The sequence below is a fragment of the Mastigoproctus giganteus genome, chromosome 11 (assembly GCF_048544385.1).
Source record: "Mastigoproctus giganteus isolate SK-2022 chromosome 11, ASM4854438v1, whole genome shotgun sequence".
Lineage (NCBI taxonomy): Eukaryota > Metazoa > Arthropoda > Arachnida > Uropygi > Thelyphonidae > Mastigoproctus > Mastigoproctus giganteus.
Window position 1 is genome coordinate 142690675 of NC_143585.1, and position 17948 is coordinate 142708622.

The 17948-nt window shown below is 37.0% G+C and overlaps 1 protein-coding gene across 3 annotated transcripts in view; it reads right to left on the bottom strand.

The window, feature by feature from the left end:
* Positions 1–2759: 2759 nt before the first annotated feature.
* LOC150078487 (cell cycle control protein 50A-like) overlaps positions 2760–17948 on the bottom strand; it is a 175220-nt gene continuing 160031 nt past the window's right edge. For 2 of the 3 annotated variants that reach the window (XM_090385195.1, XM_090385197.1), the window contains 2 exons: positions 7709–7874; positions 5367–5495 (listed from right to left, as the gene is read on the bottom strand). In XM_090385195.1, the coding sequence (XP_090241321.1) occupies positions 5450–5495; positions 7709–7874 (212 nt within the window). In that variant the 3' untranslated portion in view covers positions 5367–5449. Of the gene's footprint in view, positions 2832–5366; positions 5496–7708; positions 7875–17948 lie in introns of those variants that run through there. The other variant, XM_090385196.1, reaches the window with a different exon arrangement.

The window sequence follows — 17948 nt, forward strand, 5'->3', positions numbered from 1 at the left end:
AAAAGCATAACCCCTCCTCCCTTCCTACCTTGTCTGTCCTTTCTGTACACATTGTATTCCCCAAATTCTCATAATCTGTTTACAGAATTCTGCACTGCATATATCTGTGTGACACCATGTCTCTGGTATCCCAACAATGACTGCCTTTGATCAGCACTTCAAATTTATTTACTATACTTCCGGCATTGGTGTACATACAAGTATACATGCACATGTTCTTAATCTTAGTTACCCTAACACAGCTCATGTATTTATTTGTTCCATGACTCTCAGCAGTTCTTGAAGTCCCCCAGCTACCTGCTCTCTAGGCTGCTGCTCATTACAACAGAAGCAGTGCAAGAATCGCTTTCACCTCTGCCTGCGGCTACTGTTAATCTTTTAATCTGTGAATCCCATCAAGCTAGCAGTTTTCCAACCCACCTAACACTGCCTTGACAGCATCAACAAATATTCTTGCACCTTTTATATTTAAGTGTGTCCCAAGAAGTAGTCTCTCCTGTTAGCAAGCACAGACCACGATGAAAAAATAATTCTTCTGTGTGCCCCTGGCAGACATACCATGGTCCTATTTCACCTATCTTTTTTGTATAATATATTCCCTGTTTCCCTGACAATATAGTCACCAACAATAACAAGTTCCTGTGGGACTAGCACACTCTGCCTTGGAAATTGCCACTGTTGCCTGATGCACAGGAGTGAGCTCTGGCGTTTAGTTAGGCAACTGAGAACTTGATGGGCCCCCTTTTATTAATTTCCTCGAGGGCATCCACCCTATACTTCAAACTCTCATAGATTCCCATCAGAATGCTGAGTTGGTGCCTAATTTCCTCACAGTCTCTACATCTTGCACACACAAAGACATCCTCCTTGGCTAGATCATGTCCTGTTCTAGACAGATCAGTAAACATTTCACATTTTGCGAATTATTTTAGACTGTGATGTGTTGGAGAATTGCCCCTTCGGTTCTCCCCCGAGCCGCAGCACTCTGGCTAATCTGTGAATGTTGCTTTGCTGCTCTAGTCTGGGTCATGATTCTATTTAAGTACAATTTAATTGACAATGAAATTGTTGGCTATTGGGCATAAATATGCCAGTAAAATTGATTTAAAAGATATTATTAATGATTTTGCATGTAAAAAGTGCAAAAAGTAACATTTTAACTTCTTTTGTAAATTTATTACTTATAGTACAATTTTTTGTTTGTCAAATTGTATTTAATAAGTAGTATCATACTGTAATATTAATTTTCATGTTTTTGATGTTTGTAAAATTATAAAGAAATCATAAATAAAATACATATTTATGTTATTAAAATGGTTCAACATTTTTTTTATATTATATCTAATTAAAATTTATTTTAATAAAAATAAGGGGCCCAAAATGATTTCTTGCCTAAGGGCCCAAAAAACTTAGCTATACCACTGATGGGACCTTATAGCTTTAGCAATATTCAGTTCAATATAACTTTGCCATCTCTCTCTCTCTCTCTCTCTCTCTCTCTCTCTCTCTCTCTCTCTCTCTCTCTCTCTCTCTCTCTCTCTCTCTCTGTCTCTCTCAGTGCTATCTCTTATTAAGTAAACCTCATAATTTAATGCAAACTGTTTTGCAATTACAGCTGTGTGGCTGATCAGTGACTGGTGACAAGTCTGAAGTCACTTTTGGACAGCTGAGAGCACAGAGATTGAAATAATCGTGGGTACAGCCGGAAAAATGCTGAATTAAATCTATGGTTATTCTCTACCGCAACCAGTGACTTCCTGATGTGTACAAAGAATAGATTTAATTCCATACAACGAAAGTTTTTTAGCTGCTATTATAACTAGTTGTACAGCTTGTAAGGTGCATGAGTAAGGTTCAATTTCCAAATCTGCCATCAGCTTGGGCAGAGACCCATATAGTGTAGATGTACTAATTTCTGCAGTCTATCCACATAAATCTGATGAGGGTGCAGATCGTGACACTACAATATTAAGTTCCTTCAGTTACTGTCAGCCTGCTGATAAATATGATGGCATATCACTACAACTAAATCTGTTTGCACAAGATCAACTGAATGATCTAGTATATGATTTGGATCTATCAAAAAACAGTGTATATCTAAGCTCCACACTGAGCAATAAGTACTTGTTGGTTCTAGCACAGACAAAGAGATAAAGCAATTCATACCCTTCAATACATAAGTATTGGACATGAATACTTAGTGTATTCTTAGATGTGGTCTAATCAATGTCCTAAGTTATATATGTGAATGATAAATTGATAAATGGCAGATTCTTCACTGACAGTTTGAAGGGACTTTATTTTGAATAACAGAAATGTATTTTTCTCTATTCCTAATGGCACTGAAATTTTTTATTTTGTGCAAAATGAGATACTCCATTTGTGCAATCTGAAGGTATGACCATGTTTTGGATAACTATCAAGTTGCACAAATTCTCTTGCTTTTTCTATCAGTGGGACAACAGAATATGCAAATCATTGGAAAAAATACAAGGTAGCAAAAATGAATGAATTTTAAGCCCTGAAGCAAAAATATTATCAGTGAGGCACTGTTGCTTCCAAGATTCTAGATCAAGATAGAGACCGTTTTTTTGTACCTTTCACAAAGTTTTCTAAGATCAGTGGTGATAAACCCAGAATTGTAATTTTTGATGGACCATAAAATCAGGAAATTTATAAAAGTTAATTTCATTACATACATGTCTCAGAAGAGAATGCAGTTTTGGATACCATTCAATGTTGAGTTGAAGTTCATACATGGAGTTACTCAGACTAGGAAATGTCTTCAAGTGAGGTTGGAATCTTGCAAGGAAAGAAACTGTTTTAAGAAACTAAAAAGAATAATCAAATAATATTGTTCCAACCAGCAAATTGTTTAAAAATAAATAACTTTAATCTGAAAAATTAATTACACAAAATTAAAAAAAAAAAAAAAAAATTAAAGACTGAGAACTGTATAAGTAAAAGTTCTAAAAACTGTATACAACAAACTAAAATAAAATACACAAAACCAATATAAAACCTTTTTCTATCAGTGGGACAACAGAGTATGCAAATCACTGGTAAAAAATAGTAAGTAGTTAAAAAGAACGAATCTTAATCTTAATGAGGAGCTTTCAAGGCATTGTGCCTCTTTGTCAACTCAAAATAAGAAACACAACAGTAAGTCAATATATTTCAGACGCACAGTCTTGCACATGCGCATTTTGCAAATTATAGTGTCTGGAGACTAGGCATCTGCAAGGTGATCTGATTGAGGTGTATAAAGCCTTGAATGGTTTGAGCATGCTCAATGGTTATGGGATTCTTCCTTTTGCTCTGAATAATCTCCTGAGAGGGCATAAATTCAAATTGAGGAAGGACAATTGTAGGTTGGATGTGCAGAAGTTTACCTTTACCAGCAGGTGGTTGGCTGCTGGAACAAACTTCCATCTGTTGTTGTAGAAGTTGATAGCTTAAATAGCTTAAAGACAGAACTAGACAAATATTTGGAGCGAGTGGATGGGGGAAATAAGGGGTTTTTTTTTTTTTTGGCTTATGCTATATCAGCTTGCTTTCTTGCATTATGTGCCTTTGCTAATGCTAAAAGATCACACAACCGCCGATGTAGAATACCAATCCATATACTCAAAGTATTGAAGCCAAATTGATGCAGTGTTACATTCTTTGATCAGTGAAGGGCGGTCTATAATGAAAACCTTTGGGTACAATCTGGACAGCCTTGCAGTGGTGGGCAAACCACTGCTGCCTGTCCTGTGCTTCCGATAAGTATGACCTCTGCAAAGCCTTAACCCTGTTGTATATCTCGTAGCCATAAGGTGCATGAACACTAGAAAAAAATACCCCTGATTGCCAGGGTATGTTCGTAATGAAATAATATTGTACCAATCAGCAAACTGTTTAAAAATAAATAACTTTAAAATCCAAGAATTTTATTATATATACATAAAAATAAAAAATAAAAAAAATAAATAAAAATAAAAAAAAATAATAATAAAAAATTAATAAAAAAAATAATAATAAAATAAAAATAATAAAGCGTCAAAAACTATACAACAAACCAAAATAGAATACACAAAACCAATATAAAACCTTATGAGAAGCTTTCAAGGCATGCCTCTTTGTCAACACAAAATAAGAAATACAACAGTAGGTCAATATATTGTCAGAAGCACTGACAATAGACTTGCACATGGGTAGACCTCTTCTGGTGCAGATCGTGGTTGGCAAAAGAAAAAAAAAAAAAAAAAAAAAGGTGAGAAATGGAAAGGGGTGGTAGGATGTGAAAGAGAAGGATGTTACTCACCAGACTCTGCAAACCCAGTGTGGCGAGAATTGATGTAATTAGACTGCCATTTCTTGCCACACTGTAAAATAACGGCCTTCATAATAGGATGCATGTGAGTTCCACCAGGATTAATGGTGGACCGCGTTGCAGCTATAATGGAGTGCTTCCATCCACCATGCAGCACTGGATTTGCAGGGTCTGGTGAGTAATGTCCTCCTCTTTCACATGTGCAAGGCTATGAAAATATACTGAATCATATTTCTTATTTTGAGCTGACAAATAAGCAACACCTTGAAATCTTCTCATAAGGTTTTATATTGGTTTTGTGTATTTTATTCTAGTTCATTGTATAGTTTTTAGCACTTTTATTTATACAATTCTGTCTTTAATTAATTTTTATTATTATTTTACATGTAATTAAATTCTCAGATTAAAGTTATTTATTTTTAAACAGTTTGCTGATTGGTACAATATTATTTCATTATGAATGTACCTGGCACTCAGAGTCTTTTTTTCCAAGACTTTTTTCAAAGACTCTGAGTGCCAATAGAAACTAAAAATTAAATTTAATTTAATCTTAAATTAAATTAAATGTGCCAATAGAAACCAGTAATTAAATTTAATTTCACTATAAATGTAGAATTTGCATTTTATATGTTTTATAAACTATTAAATTATAATTTTATAGTTTATAAAATTAGTACCACCCACATTATGCTTTTTGCACAAAATCTGAATTTTTACATTCTACTGTATTTCTAACTGGTTTTCAATTTTAACGGATGTTAAATAAATCAAAATTTTAAAAATAATTAATAAGCTAATAACATTTTACTGCAATCCTCCAATGCTCTTAGTAACTAATGTAAACTTATTACAAAAAAAAAACTTAAAATTTTTTTTATTTCTTAACTTTTTTTCCAAAGCTATAGTATCATTTGACAAAAATATAAATCTGTGCATAAAGATGAATATAAATTTGAAAGGCAATTCGTCAAATATCACAAAATAATATTAGCTTTTCAAAGCGGATATTATGTACAAGTATCTTTTCTTTGAATTCTTATGAAACATAACTAATCATATATGCACCTTATAAAAACTTCAGATATCAAATTTATAAGGAATGTAACAAAATCTTAGGCATAGTAGTAATCTTCTTTAATAATTTGTCCTTGGAGTCATTGTGTTCACAAGGTCAAGGGTACTGAAAAAGTAATAAAAAAATATTAGATCATTCTTTTTATGTAAAGTACACGTTCCAAAAAAAAAAATACATTATGAGCCCAATTGTCTGGCATGTACAGAGGTTGGAGGTTGCATGAATTTGAAGGTATGGGGATTGGATGAGCATTGCTTATTCTGGTGCTTACACCATACAATGAAATGCCATAATGTGGAGTTAAACTTTACATCATACCAGTGTGTGTGTGTGTGTGTGTGTACACTATATTTTATTTTTTGTGGGCTTAATTTTAAAATGGCATTTCTTAATAGTGAAAACTTATCAAGGATTGTGTTTTTATACTTTAGGTTCTTGAAAAGCCAAGTTCATGCCCCTTCATAAGTATATTACAATTTTCACACTTTTCTTAGTCTTCTACAAACATCTATTTTCTGTTTTAAGGTAAACAAACATGTCTATTTTTTTCTCCAATTTCTGATTTTTTTTTTTTTATTCTATAATGGATGAATGGATTATGGATATATAACCTGTTCATTTGTTATATACATTATAGTATTGGAATAAGTGGGAGGGAAACTCACCATGGTGAATAAAATTATTAAATAAACTGGATGATTATTATTCGTAACAGCATGTCAGAGAAACTACTAAGTGTAAAAATATTCTAGAACTTATCATTACTCATGCAGGGAGGGTAGTCTGTATTGCTGATCATTAGTTGGAAGATGAAAAAAGACATTGCAGTAGTTAAAAGTAAAGGCACAGGCTTCAATTTCAGGCACTACATGGCATATATTAATTGGGCGGGAGGGAGGGCGAATACACTAGAATTATGGTATACCTTTAAAGCAATTAAGGAAATATAGCATGAGGATGATGCTGAGATGGATTAATACGGAGCTGGCCAGTCTAATAGAGCAAAAAAAAAAGATAGCATGGGAAAGTTACAGAGTGACGAAAAGTAATTATGCCTACAACAGCTACAAATTGATCTTAGTAGTACCACATATAAGGTTAGGGATGCTAAGGCTCTAAGTGAGAAAGCTCTGGTTAAGAGAGCAAAGAATGGGGACAAGGAGTTTTTCCATATATTTCATGTTTCATGCATTTCATGTGAATACGAAGAAGAAAATGAATCAGATGGAACCCTTGTGTAATTGGTGTGGGGAAAGTCTCAGATAATCCAGCTGATGAATTCCATAAGTATTTTGCATTGGCCTTTACTGACGAAAGATGGTTCATACTGAGCAGTGGCAGTGTGCGTGAGGCTGAGCCCATATGAAATTAGTGATTTCATATGGGCTCAGAAAAACTTTTAGGTCTAAAGACAAGTAAGGCTCTTGAGGTTGATGGGCATTTATCCAGTAATTTTGAGGGAGGTGACAAGAGAGTGCTGAACCATTGATGTTAATTATGAGAGTATCATTGGACTTGGAGAGATTCCTTTAGATTGGAAAAGCAGCTGACCGGGCTAGCCAGATGGGTAAAGTGCCTGCTTGGCAACCCAAAGGTCACGGGTTCGAATCCCGCTTCAGGCTTGGATATCACAATGGTGCCGCACTTCCTTCGATACACGAAGGAAGCAGGAAAAAACTGGTATCTTTGTGTATTGCTCACATCATACGATAAAAAAAAAAAAAAAAAAAAAAAAATGGAAAAGCACCAACGTATTGCCAACATGTAAAGGTGATTCTAAGAGTGAAGTTGTTAATTACAGACTTAAAAAAAAAAAAAAAAGGTAAACTGCAGCCATTATCAATCCACTTCAGGATGGAAGCCTCTTCAACAATTCATGGTGAGGGAAATGGACCATAATCTGCCATGTGGTCCAGTGCGGGTTGGCAGATCAACCGCATTTAGCAGTCAGAGGCGTGAATCCCAGTCTACTCAAAGAGCGTGTGCTACTGCACTACCGCTCCTGACAACTCAGCTAGAGGCCTTCAATTACAGGCTAATATAGGTTAAATACAGACTGTTAATTTTCTACACATTATACAATGGCCATTGAGTGCTTTCTGTCTATTAGTGGCAAATAAATCGTCCACAAATTCGTCCATAAATAAATTTTTTTCCAATTTTTTCATTTTTCCTATTCTTTCTTCCCTTACCTTATAATTTGTATAGTTATATATATATATAAAATCGCTTTGTCAATTTTAATGAAATTTGGAATGAATGACTCATGTGTTTTTTACACATTTGAATTACTCTTAAAAACAAAAATCCATACTTACTTTTTTCCATACTTGATATGTATGACTAGAAATACAATTGCCAAAACTACACAAATACTTCCTACCACAATATATGCAATACCAAGAAATGGATTCTTTCCACCTAACCACGATGTATTTGAAAGGATTATTCTTTTCGTTCCTTTGAAATTTGTCACTGGATAATCTGAAAAACTGGTTAAGAGAGAGAGGGAGAGAGAAAGTCCTTGACTTATATGAGAGTTTGTGTTCCCAAGCCTATATAGGGTGTTTCAAAAGTGATGGGTCAATAATTTCAAGATGAACTGTACAGACTACAATATGCAAAAAAAGCCTAGTAAACATGGGTCCTTAAGTGAATCTTTTTTGAGATATTGCACACTTCTTGATGGAATCCACCATGACTTGTTTGTTTAGGTTAGGTTATGTTATGCTCATCCTCTCCCCTCTCTCTCAATGCTCTGAGACGTAGCAGGCATAATAGTACTTGTCAAAGGATAGTCTACATGGAAAGAGGTTACAGCAACGAAGAGTAGCTTGTTCAAACAATTAGACACACGTTGGCTGGGGACAGACTTCTGCACATCTGTTCTACATCCACCCTTCCTCAATTTGAATTTGCCTCCTCGTGTGCATAGTCTGGGCAAGGGGAGGAGTCCCATTTTAATTTGTATTTGCACTTCATGTATGGTAAAGTCAATGGAAGTGCACTCGAGGCTGCATGTTTGTACCAAGAAGGATTTCCCCGCCAAAGGCAGCCTAACAGGCACACATTCATCAGGGTACATCAATGCCTTAGAGAACATGGGCGCTTCATACATGGAGTATGAGCACGTAGGCCCAGAAGCATAACACCTGATGTTGAGCAAAGGGTGTTAGAAAGAACAGAACAAAATCCAGGAATTTTGACACAACAAGGAGGATTGCTCTGCAAGAGTGTGTACTGAGTCAGTAGTGTGTGGTGAATTTTACATCACCAATTACTGTACCTCTACCATATCTAGCATGTACAAGGTCTCAGCAAAACAGACTACCCTCCCAGAGTGAACTTCTGCCAGTGGATGCAACAACAGTGTGTCCTGAACCACCAATTTTTAAACAACATTTTGTTCACTGACGAAGATGGGTTTACTTGTGATGGTATTTTTAATTTTCATAACTGTCACGTTTGGTCCAACAAAAATCCTAATGCAATTCACGAGTCACGACATCAGCAACATTTCTCATTGGATGTCTAGGCAGGACTACTAGGAGACCGCCTAATTGAACTACACTTTCTGCCAAACAGGAGAGCGGTATCTTCAGTTCCTGCAGAATGTTCTTCCAGACCTCCTTGATGATGATAATGTTCCACTTCAGCAATGCCAGAACATGTGGTTTATGCATGATGGTGCACCGGCACATTTTGCTCAAGTTGTGACTCGGTATCTAACTAGCAGGAAAAAACTGGTATCTTTGTGTATTGCTCACATCATACGATAAAAAAAAAAAAAAAAAAAAATTGGAAAAAAGCACCAACGTATTGCCAACATGTAAAAGGTAATGTGGCCTCCCAGATCACAGACTTAAATCCTATGGATTTTTGTGTCTGGGGTCATGTAAAAAGCTTGTGTACATTTCTGACATTAACACAGTTGAGGAATTCCAGCGTCCCGTTGAAGGAGCCTTTCAGAAAATCAGAAATGACCCAAAAATGCCTGAGAGGATTCGCAACTCAATGCACAGAAAACTACAAAGCTGTGTACAGATGCAAGGACAGCATTTTGAACAACTTTTGTAACATCCTGTAACATGTAACATCTGTAAAATCCTGTGGTGTTCAAACCAAAACTAAAAATGTATTATCTTATGTTTAATAAAACCACCCTTAGCAAAGGATTCACAGCTTTTTGCTAAACTAGTGCTCCCATTGGCAGATCTTAACAGAAAATGTGCATTATCTTGAAAATAGTTCATTTGCAGCCCAATGTTCACTGGGACTTTTTGCTTATTTTAGTTTGTATTTTTCACCTTTAAATTATTGACCATCATTTTTGAGGTGCCTCTGTAGCCAGATAGGCAGGAGCGGCAGTGCGTAGCACACGCTTCTTGATTAGACCAGCGTTCAAGCCTGTGACCCACCAAATACAGAGGATGCGGAAAGGTCAGGGAATGACCACCGCATATCCCCGGAGCAATATGGCCTTAGTTGCTAATGCTCCTAAAAAAAAAACCAAAATAAAATCATTTTTGAACCACCCTGTATATAAGTTGGGGATGGCTGATTAAGTCTAGTGAATTTTTTTTACATAAACCAAAAATATGGAATATAATAAAACACTAGTATAAATCATAAATATAATTTTATAACAAATATTATTATTATTATTATTATTATTATTAGCCATATGGTGCAAGGATGCCTGAGGCATATGCTACTACACCAGCCAAAAAAAAAAAAAAAAAAAAAAATCTGAATTACCCAGAGAGAGAGAGAAGTAAAAGGGAATCACCAAGAAAGAGAAGAATGATGATATCCAACTCAGGACCCTGGGTGTGTCAAGCCCATACTCACCAGATGCAAGCCCCTGGGATTATATACATTAATTCCTTGTGCTAGCTTGGTCACATAATGGGCAGTGGTGTAGTATGCAGGTTAATTACTTAATACAAATATTAGGTAATGAGGAGGGTGACACAACATGGCTGAGCATCCATGTTGGCATTACTCAGGCTGTTTCCTTGAATGCTTCAGCCATTTCCTTTGTTGTAATGTGTTTTTTAGCATCATCCTTGCTCTCCTCCACAACCTTTCAGGCAGGCATATAACAGTGTCCTCCTCTTATGTCTTCTTATGTGGGGTTGGGGGACCTCTAGCGCCACTTTAGAATAAACACTATATAATATATACTTTCTGTACACGTACTTCCAAAATTCAAATTCAGCACAATTGTCCGAGTGACCCACGTCTCTGATATTCCCATAACATCTGCCTTTGATGATTTAATTAGTATTTCAAATATGATAATGTCCTCCTCTTATCTTCTTTTTTCCAGTATTTGTGACACCAGACTGACTGAGTATTACAATGGTCTGTGTCCACTGGTTGTATTATTTTATATTTCAGAATCAATGACTTCTTAACCAAAATCATAACTCCTCTCCATCCCTTCTGTCATGTCTATTCTTTTCTGTACGTATTATAATTGTCATATTGAAATTCTGCATACAATATCAGAGTGTCACAATGTTTCTCTATTATACCTACAATGTTGGCATTTAATGAATTAACAAATATTTCAAACTCATCAAATTTATTTACAATGCTCCTGACATTAGTGTAACTGAATTACATAATAGCATTACACAGCATATAACACTGGTTGGCATCATCCTCCCTGAAATCATTTCGACAGATACAGTTGGTCGTCGACTTACGACAGACTTCTGTTCTGACTGACCGGTCGTAAGTCGGCCATATATTTATTAACAGTATTTTTTAACCTTTCTAATCTTTTTATCATCTTTATAAATTATTTTTATAATCTTTTAAATTTTTATCATCTTTTATTTTTCATTTTAAATACAGCAATGTTTTTATCTTTTACTTAGCGATACTGTACTAGGCGTAGAAACGAAGGTATCTCTCTCTATGAGCTTAAATTTAAACGTTCTCTACATTTTAACTGGTTTATTATTCGTACTGTTTATAAAAAAAAAAAAAAACTACAATCTATAATTATATTGTACATAATGTGAAAAATAATGCTGTGCATAATGTACTGTAAACACTAAAATTAATGTAAAAATTAATAGAAATGAAATTTACAAAATCAATTTTTAATCTTTGCTTGTGCTGGGTTGTGCATCGTCAGAGTCATGTTCTTGGGTTGAGGTAGGAGATGTTTATTTATAGAGACATTATGCAAAGCAAATCTTTTTTTTAAAACGCTTAAACCACCCAGTACTAGCCTGAAAATCTTCAGCGTAATCGTCTCCGGCGCGTGATTTTAAACTTTGAAAAACAAACTTCTAGCCTTTGCTTGCACTGTGTGAAGGCTCATGGGTGTATTTTTTTTTGTATTAAATCTTTCATCCACATAAACAACAATTTCTCCATTTCATGGATGGGTTCCTGTCATTGTTAGGTTAAAATTGTAGACATAATAGGTGCAGTATCGTCGATGCCATGGAATGTGATAATTTCAAGTCACGTGCTATCGTATTCACTTTCTTTCCGCTTTCATACTGCTGGATAATTTTCGTTTTACACTCTGAATCAATAGTTTTCCTTGACTTCTTAGCTGACGTATATGTAGATGAAGACATTTTCCTTTTACTAAACATATTATGCGTATTTCAGTGGAATTTTAATTAATACACCACACGCAACAGATGCTTAATAGCGACTGGGTGTATGTGAGAGAGAGCGACTGAGTGTATGTGCCTGGTGCTGTCCTCAGGCCTGCCGTCATCGACGTGCCTCCTCACCTGGGTTATGGGTGTCCTCAGTAGTGATTTCCTGATTTATTATTAATTTATTCATTATTTATTATATATTTTTTTTTTGGTGGTCGTAAGTCGCATAGGTCGTAAGTCGACGACCAAGTGTACTTGTAGGAAATATGTTCACAAACTCATATGTGCTTAAAAAGTCCTCATCACCCACTGTTTTCAAATATCATAGGTTAATGACAGAAACCAAGATTTGTAGTTGGTTTAATCATCTTTTCCATCTATTTTATCTATTTTTTTTTTTTTTCCCCCTAGAACATTCGGGAGCCTTCTACAACGTTTGAAAATGGTCCGGAACTCTCTAGAATATTGCTATATGTGGAAGAAAAGTCAGGATGTTTCAGGAAGGCTCTAGGACTTTTGGCAGAATTCTCTAGAAAGTTTGTGAGCCTTCTAGAAACTTCTCTACTGGTATATATATGAGTGGGTTCTGCACCAAGGAAGCATTTTCATATTTCAGAGAGCAAATGGTGAACCAAATGAACAAAATTTAGCATTAGAAAAGGCACATGATGCAAGAAAGCAAGCTTATATAGCATCAGCCAAAAAAAAAAAAAAAAAAAAAAAAAAAAAAGCACCCTTCTCATTTCACCCATCCACTCAGTCCAAATGTCTGTCTAGTTCTGCCTTCAATCTATTTAAGTTATCAACTTCTATGACAGATGGAAATCTGGAAGAATCCTATCAGCATTGAGCATGCTCAAATCATTCAAGGCTTTATAAACCTCAATGTCACCTTTCAGGTGCCTAGTCTCCAGACACTGTAATTTGCAAAACTTAAGCCTTTCTTCGTAAGAGAAACCTATTGTTCCATTCACTAATCTTGTTGCCCTTCTCTGTACTCGTTCCAACAGCTCTACATCCTTCTTAAAATGAGGCCTCCAGACCTGTATACAGTACTCAAGGTGTGGCCTGACCATTGCACCTCCTTATCCCTGCTAGAAAAATTCCTGTATATCATTGACATGACCCCATGAACTACTCTGGCAGCCTGTCTGCACTGTCAGAAAACTTCATATCTGCCTGCACAATTACCTCCAGGTCCTTTTCACTCTCTACCACTGTCAGTGTAGTACCACACAGTTGATATGTTACTCTGGGATTACTGCTTCCCTTATGCAGTACTTTACATTTGTCAATGTTACACTTCAGTTGCCACCTCTCAGCCCACCTGCATAATGTCCTTTTCTAGAGGACATTAAGCCTGATATACCATCATCAATATCATTAATAAATACAGAAAACAAAAATAGACCCAACACTGAACCCTGGGGTTCTCCACTAATAACATTAGTCTATGAAGAGCATTGTGTCCATTGATGACCACTCTCTATCTTCTCCTACTCAACCATCCCTTTATCCACAGCAGCAATTTGCCTCCAATGCCACACTGCTCCAATTTGTGCAGCAAACTTCCATGTACAACAGTATCAAAAGCCTTTCTAAGATCCAAATATATGAATCAAAATTATCCAGTTCATTTGTGACCACATCATAGTATCCAATCAAATTGGTCAGACAACACTTCCCTTAACAAACCCATGCTGTGTCTCAGCTAAAACTGAAGTGTTGTCTAGATGATCCTGCAATGTTTCTTTAACTAGTGCCTCCATTAATTTCCCTGGAACATAACTTAAACTAACATTTCTGTAATTATTTGTGTCACCCTTTGATCCTCCTTTGTGGATTGGAGTCACAATTGAACATCTCCAGTCCACGAGTACCTTCCCTGAGTTCACGGAAACTCTCATAATTATGGCTAAGGGTTTGCTTACTTCCTTTGCTGCCTCCTTTAAGACAACTGGATAGATTCCATCCACCCCAAGTGCCTTTCTTATGTTTATTTTCAACAATTTCTCTTCCACTTTACTCTCAGTTATTACAAGGTCATCTAGCTTACTGCCAGAGTTTAATTCAACTCTGGTATTCCCCTCCCTGAATAGCTCCTCACGTGTGAATGTAGATGCAAAATATTGATTTAGTTTGTTAGCTACCTGAGCAGGATCATCATCAATTGATTCATCACCTTCCTTCTAGAGTTTACATAAGAAAACAACTCTTTGCTGTTTTTCTTTGCATCCTTTGCCAAAGATTTCTTGTAATCTGCTTTGCCTGCCTAATAGTTGGTCCCACCGTATAGAATTTAAATACCATCTCAGACCTCTGTAGTCACCTTTACAAAAGCAAAAACCCTTCACTTTATCCCTAATGGTAGTTACCTCTTTGAGTAAATCCCACTTCAGCTCAATGTGATTACTGCCACCTAGTGGTTCCTTTATCTGCAGATTCTTAATGCATGAAGAATCACTACTGATAATCAGATCAAGAGTATTACTCCCTCTAATTGCCTTCTGAACATGGTGCTGTAGAAAATAATCTTCCAATAAATCCACAAAAGCCTTGCATGTGTGTGAGTGACCAACTCACAAATTCCAGTCAACATCTGGGAAATTAAAATTCGCCATTATAAGACACTCTGATTTACTGGCTCACTCTATTTCTCTGTACAGCTGTTCATTATACTCATGAGAGTCCTTAGGCCTATAACACAATCCTACTCTCAATTTTGCTTTCCCAGTGCTTATGTCACACCAAACTGACTCGACACTGCACTGTCCAGCCATGTCAACTGGCTTCACTTCCTTGGATTTTATGTGTTTCTTAACTAACAGCAGAACCCCTCCTCCCTTCTTGTCCTGTCTATCCTCCCTGTACACACTGTACTCCCCAAATTCCAGTTCTGCATTCCATTTATAACTGTGTGTTTCACCACATCTCTGAAATCCCAATAACAACTGCCTTTGATGTTTTGGCCAACACCTGAAATCAATCAAATTTATTTACCAAAATCCCAGCATTGGTGTACATGAAGTATACATGCACCTGTTCCTATTCTTAGCTACCGTTATACAGTCCATGTATTTACTTGTTCCACAATGACTCCGAGCAGTCTCTGAAATCCCCTGCACCTCGTTTTCCAGGCTGCTGCTCTTTCCAATAGAAGCAGTGCAAGAATCACTTTCACCACTTCCAGAGGTACTGTTAATCTATTAATCCGTGTATCCCTCAAAGCTAGAAGTTTTCTGATCCACCTAACACTGCCTCGATAGCATCAGCAAATATTCTTGCACCCTTTCTATTTAAGTTTATCCCATCCCTGTAGAAGCAGTCTCTCCTGCAACAAACACAGACCAGGCTGAAAAAAAATTCTACCCCTTGAGCCTTGCACAATCTCTCCAGGGCCGAATTGATCGACAAGGCTGTCATCATATACTCCCCCCTATCGTGTCTGGGCAGAATTGCAGACACTTTCAAATTAAACCCTAACTCACGGTTTCTTTTCAACATTGACCCATACTTGTTAAGTAATCCGCCAGTTTCCTACTCTTAATATCATTAGTGCCAATGTGTACAACAATATCACCCTTTTTGTCCTTAAAAGATGTCTGTTCTACTTCATCAACCTTTGCCCTGGCAGACATACCCTGGTCCTGTTCCACCTATCACATAACGACCTATTACTCATATACCGGGGCGCCTCCGTAGCCAGGTGGGCAAGAGCAGCAGTGCGTAGCACACGGTTCTTGATTAGACCAGGGTTCGAGCCCATGCCCACCAAATACGGAGGATGCGGAAAGGTCAGGGAATGACCACCGCACATCCCCGGAGCAATATGGCCTTAGTTGCTATTGTTCCTAAAAACCAAACAAGAACAACAACATATCTCGGAGCAGTGGAGGCTTTTCAGATTCATCCAAATTTAGTTTGAAAGCAGTTTTACTCCATAATGGAAATAAGTATCCATCAATACCATTGGCCCATGCACTTCATATGAATTAAACATACGAGAACCTGCAGGTTCTTCTGCAAAAAAAAAAATCTTTGCTGACTGGGTTGCAAGGTGGATACACTAAATACTGCTGCTTTTTATGCAAGTGAGATAGCAAATGAAGGATTGCCACTACAGTGTAAAAAAATGGCCTGACCATTCAGAAACTACACCAGGCCAGAAAAATGTAGGTTATACTCCTTTGATGGATAAGTCAAAATCCATTTACCTCCACTGCACATCAAGCTAGGTTTGATAAAAAAGGGTTGAAGCCAACTTAGACTCTGAAACAAAAGAATGGGGGTGGTCTGTCACTATGTTTAATCCACAGTGATATACTACCCTCAAAACTGAGCTTCGTTATCTTTGAAATGATGCACAATCCCATGACAACACTTCACTCTTTCTCGCCTCAAAGAAACTTCCATTCTTAAAATATTCGCTACAATACTGTGAACTCACTCATGGGAGATATTAAAGGTTGTCTCAAATGTGCTTCAATATTATTCTGTGTTCTTGCATCATCAGGTTATGAATGGCATTCACATTTGCAGGTGTTGAAATGGTAACAGCCCTCCCACTGTGGGGCACATCTTTAACCCATGCTTAAATTCTGCAATCCAGTTTTTAACCAGTTGTGCAAGAAGAACAAGATTCCCCTAATGTTTGTTGCATGTATTTGTGAATTTCTCTGACATACCCTTTAAATGAAAGTACTTAGGTCTGTGAGGCTGTCGCAGACATTCTCTCAGATATGCCAGACAAACTATGCTTGCTATAAAAGCAAGCATAGTCCATTGAGTCAAATGGACTCAATTTCGGTGAAGTCCAGACGGTCTGTAACAGCCAAATCCTCTGCTTGCACTTTCATGATGGTGGAACTGTTAGTAATCCTGGGTATAACCTCCATGCTGAAGCACACTGTGGGTCAAGGTGTGGAACCCACAACATATGAAGGAATGCCATCCTTCTGTGTTACCACACAGTACTAGGTGGTAGATGACTCTCATCAACCGGTGAATTACCACCACTTTGCTTATTGGAGGCTTGAAGTGGTGGAACCCATGTTTAGTCTCCAGAGCTAAGTTCCGGTCAACTCTTCCATCATGCAGTATGACTGATGTCTTTTGAGGTTATGACGAACATCATGGCGAGATCCAAACTTCCTTAGATTTTGAGGGTACAGCTCTCAAACGGTATTCGCAGGCCGGCCGCTAGGCTAGTTAGTACACTGGACTGAACCTATTGGTAACTCTCTAGAAGGCTTCTGGATCAGCTAGCGTATAATCTTGCTACCTCTACTCTGCCAGACAGTGACTGGAGGGAGTCTGAGTAGTGTTTATTCGGGGGGCGGGGGCAATTGTAGAGGCCACGTTATGTAAAGGATCTGGGTATATTCTTACCATGTGTACGCCATATCCAAAAATTTCATTACTTCATACAGCATGTATGAAGTAATGATATTTTTGGATATGCCCTATCCCACACACACATTTTTTCTTACTACTGACCATGAATTGTCAAACTAATAGAGCAAATTTATCTGCTAAAAGATCTAAACCCAAACACTTCCTAGTTCATTTCACAAAGATAAGTGGTCTCAGTTCTAATCTCAATGATGTCCATTTCCACTTACAGTCTGCCAAACCCCATGTATTTTTTCTGACAGAATCTCAGTTATTGGTTGATTCCACTGCTCATCTCAGTTGCCCAAATTATTATCTGTATGATTCCTTTACGATGCCTCAAAGGTAGTACTTGTGCATAGGTCCGTTCTGATATTCCCTGTTAGAGACTTGGTATATTGGAATCTCCCCTTTTTGATTTTCTCTGGCTTAAAATTGCTCTAACCCATTGTGTCAAATTCATCTGTTGTCTCTACCGTTCTGTCAACTTCGCTAATCACTTGGAACTTTTTGACTTCTTCTCAATGCAACT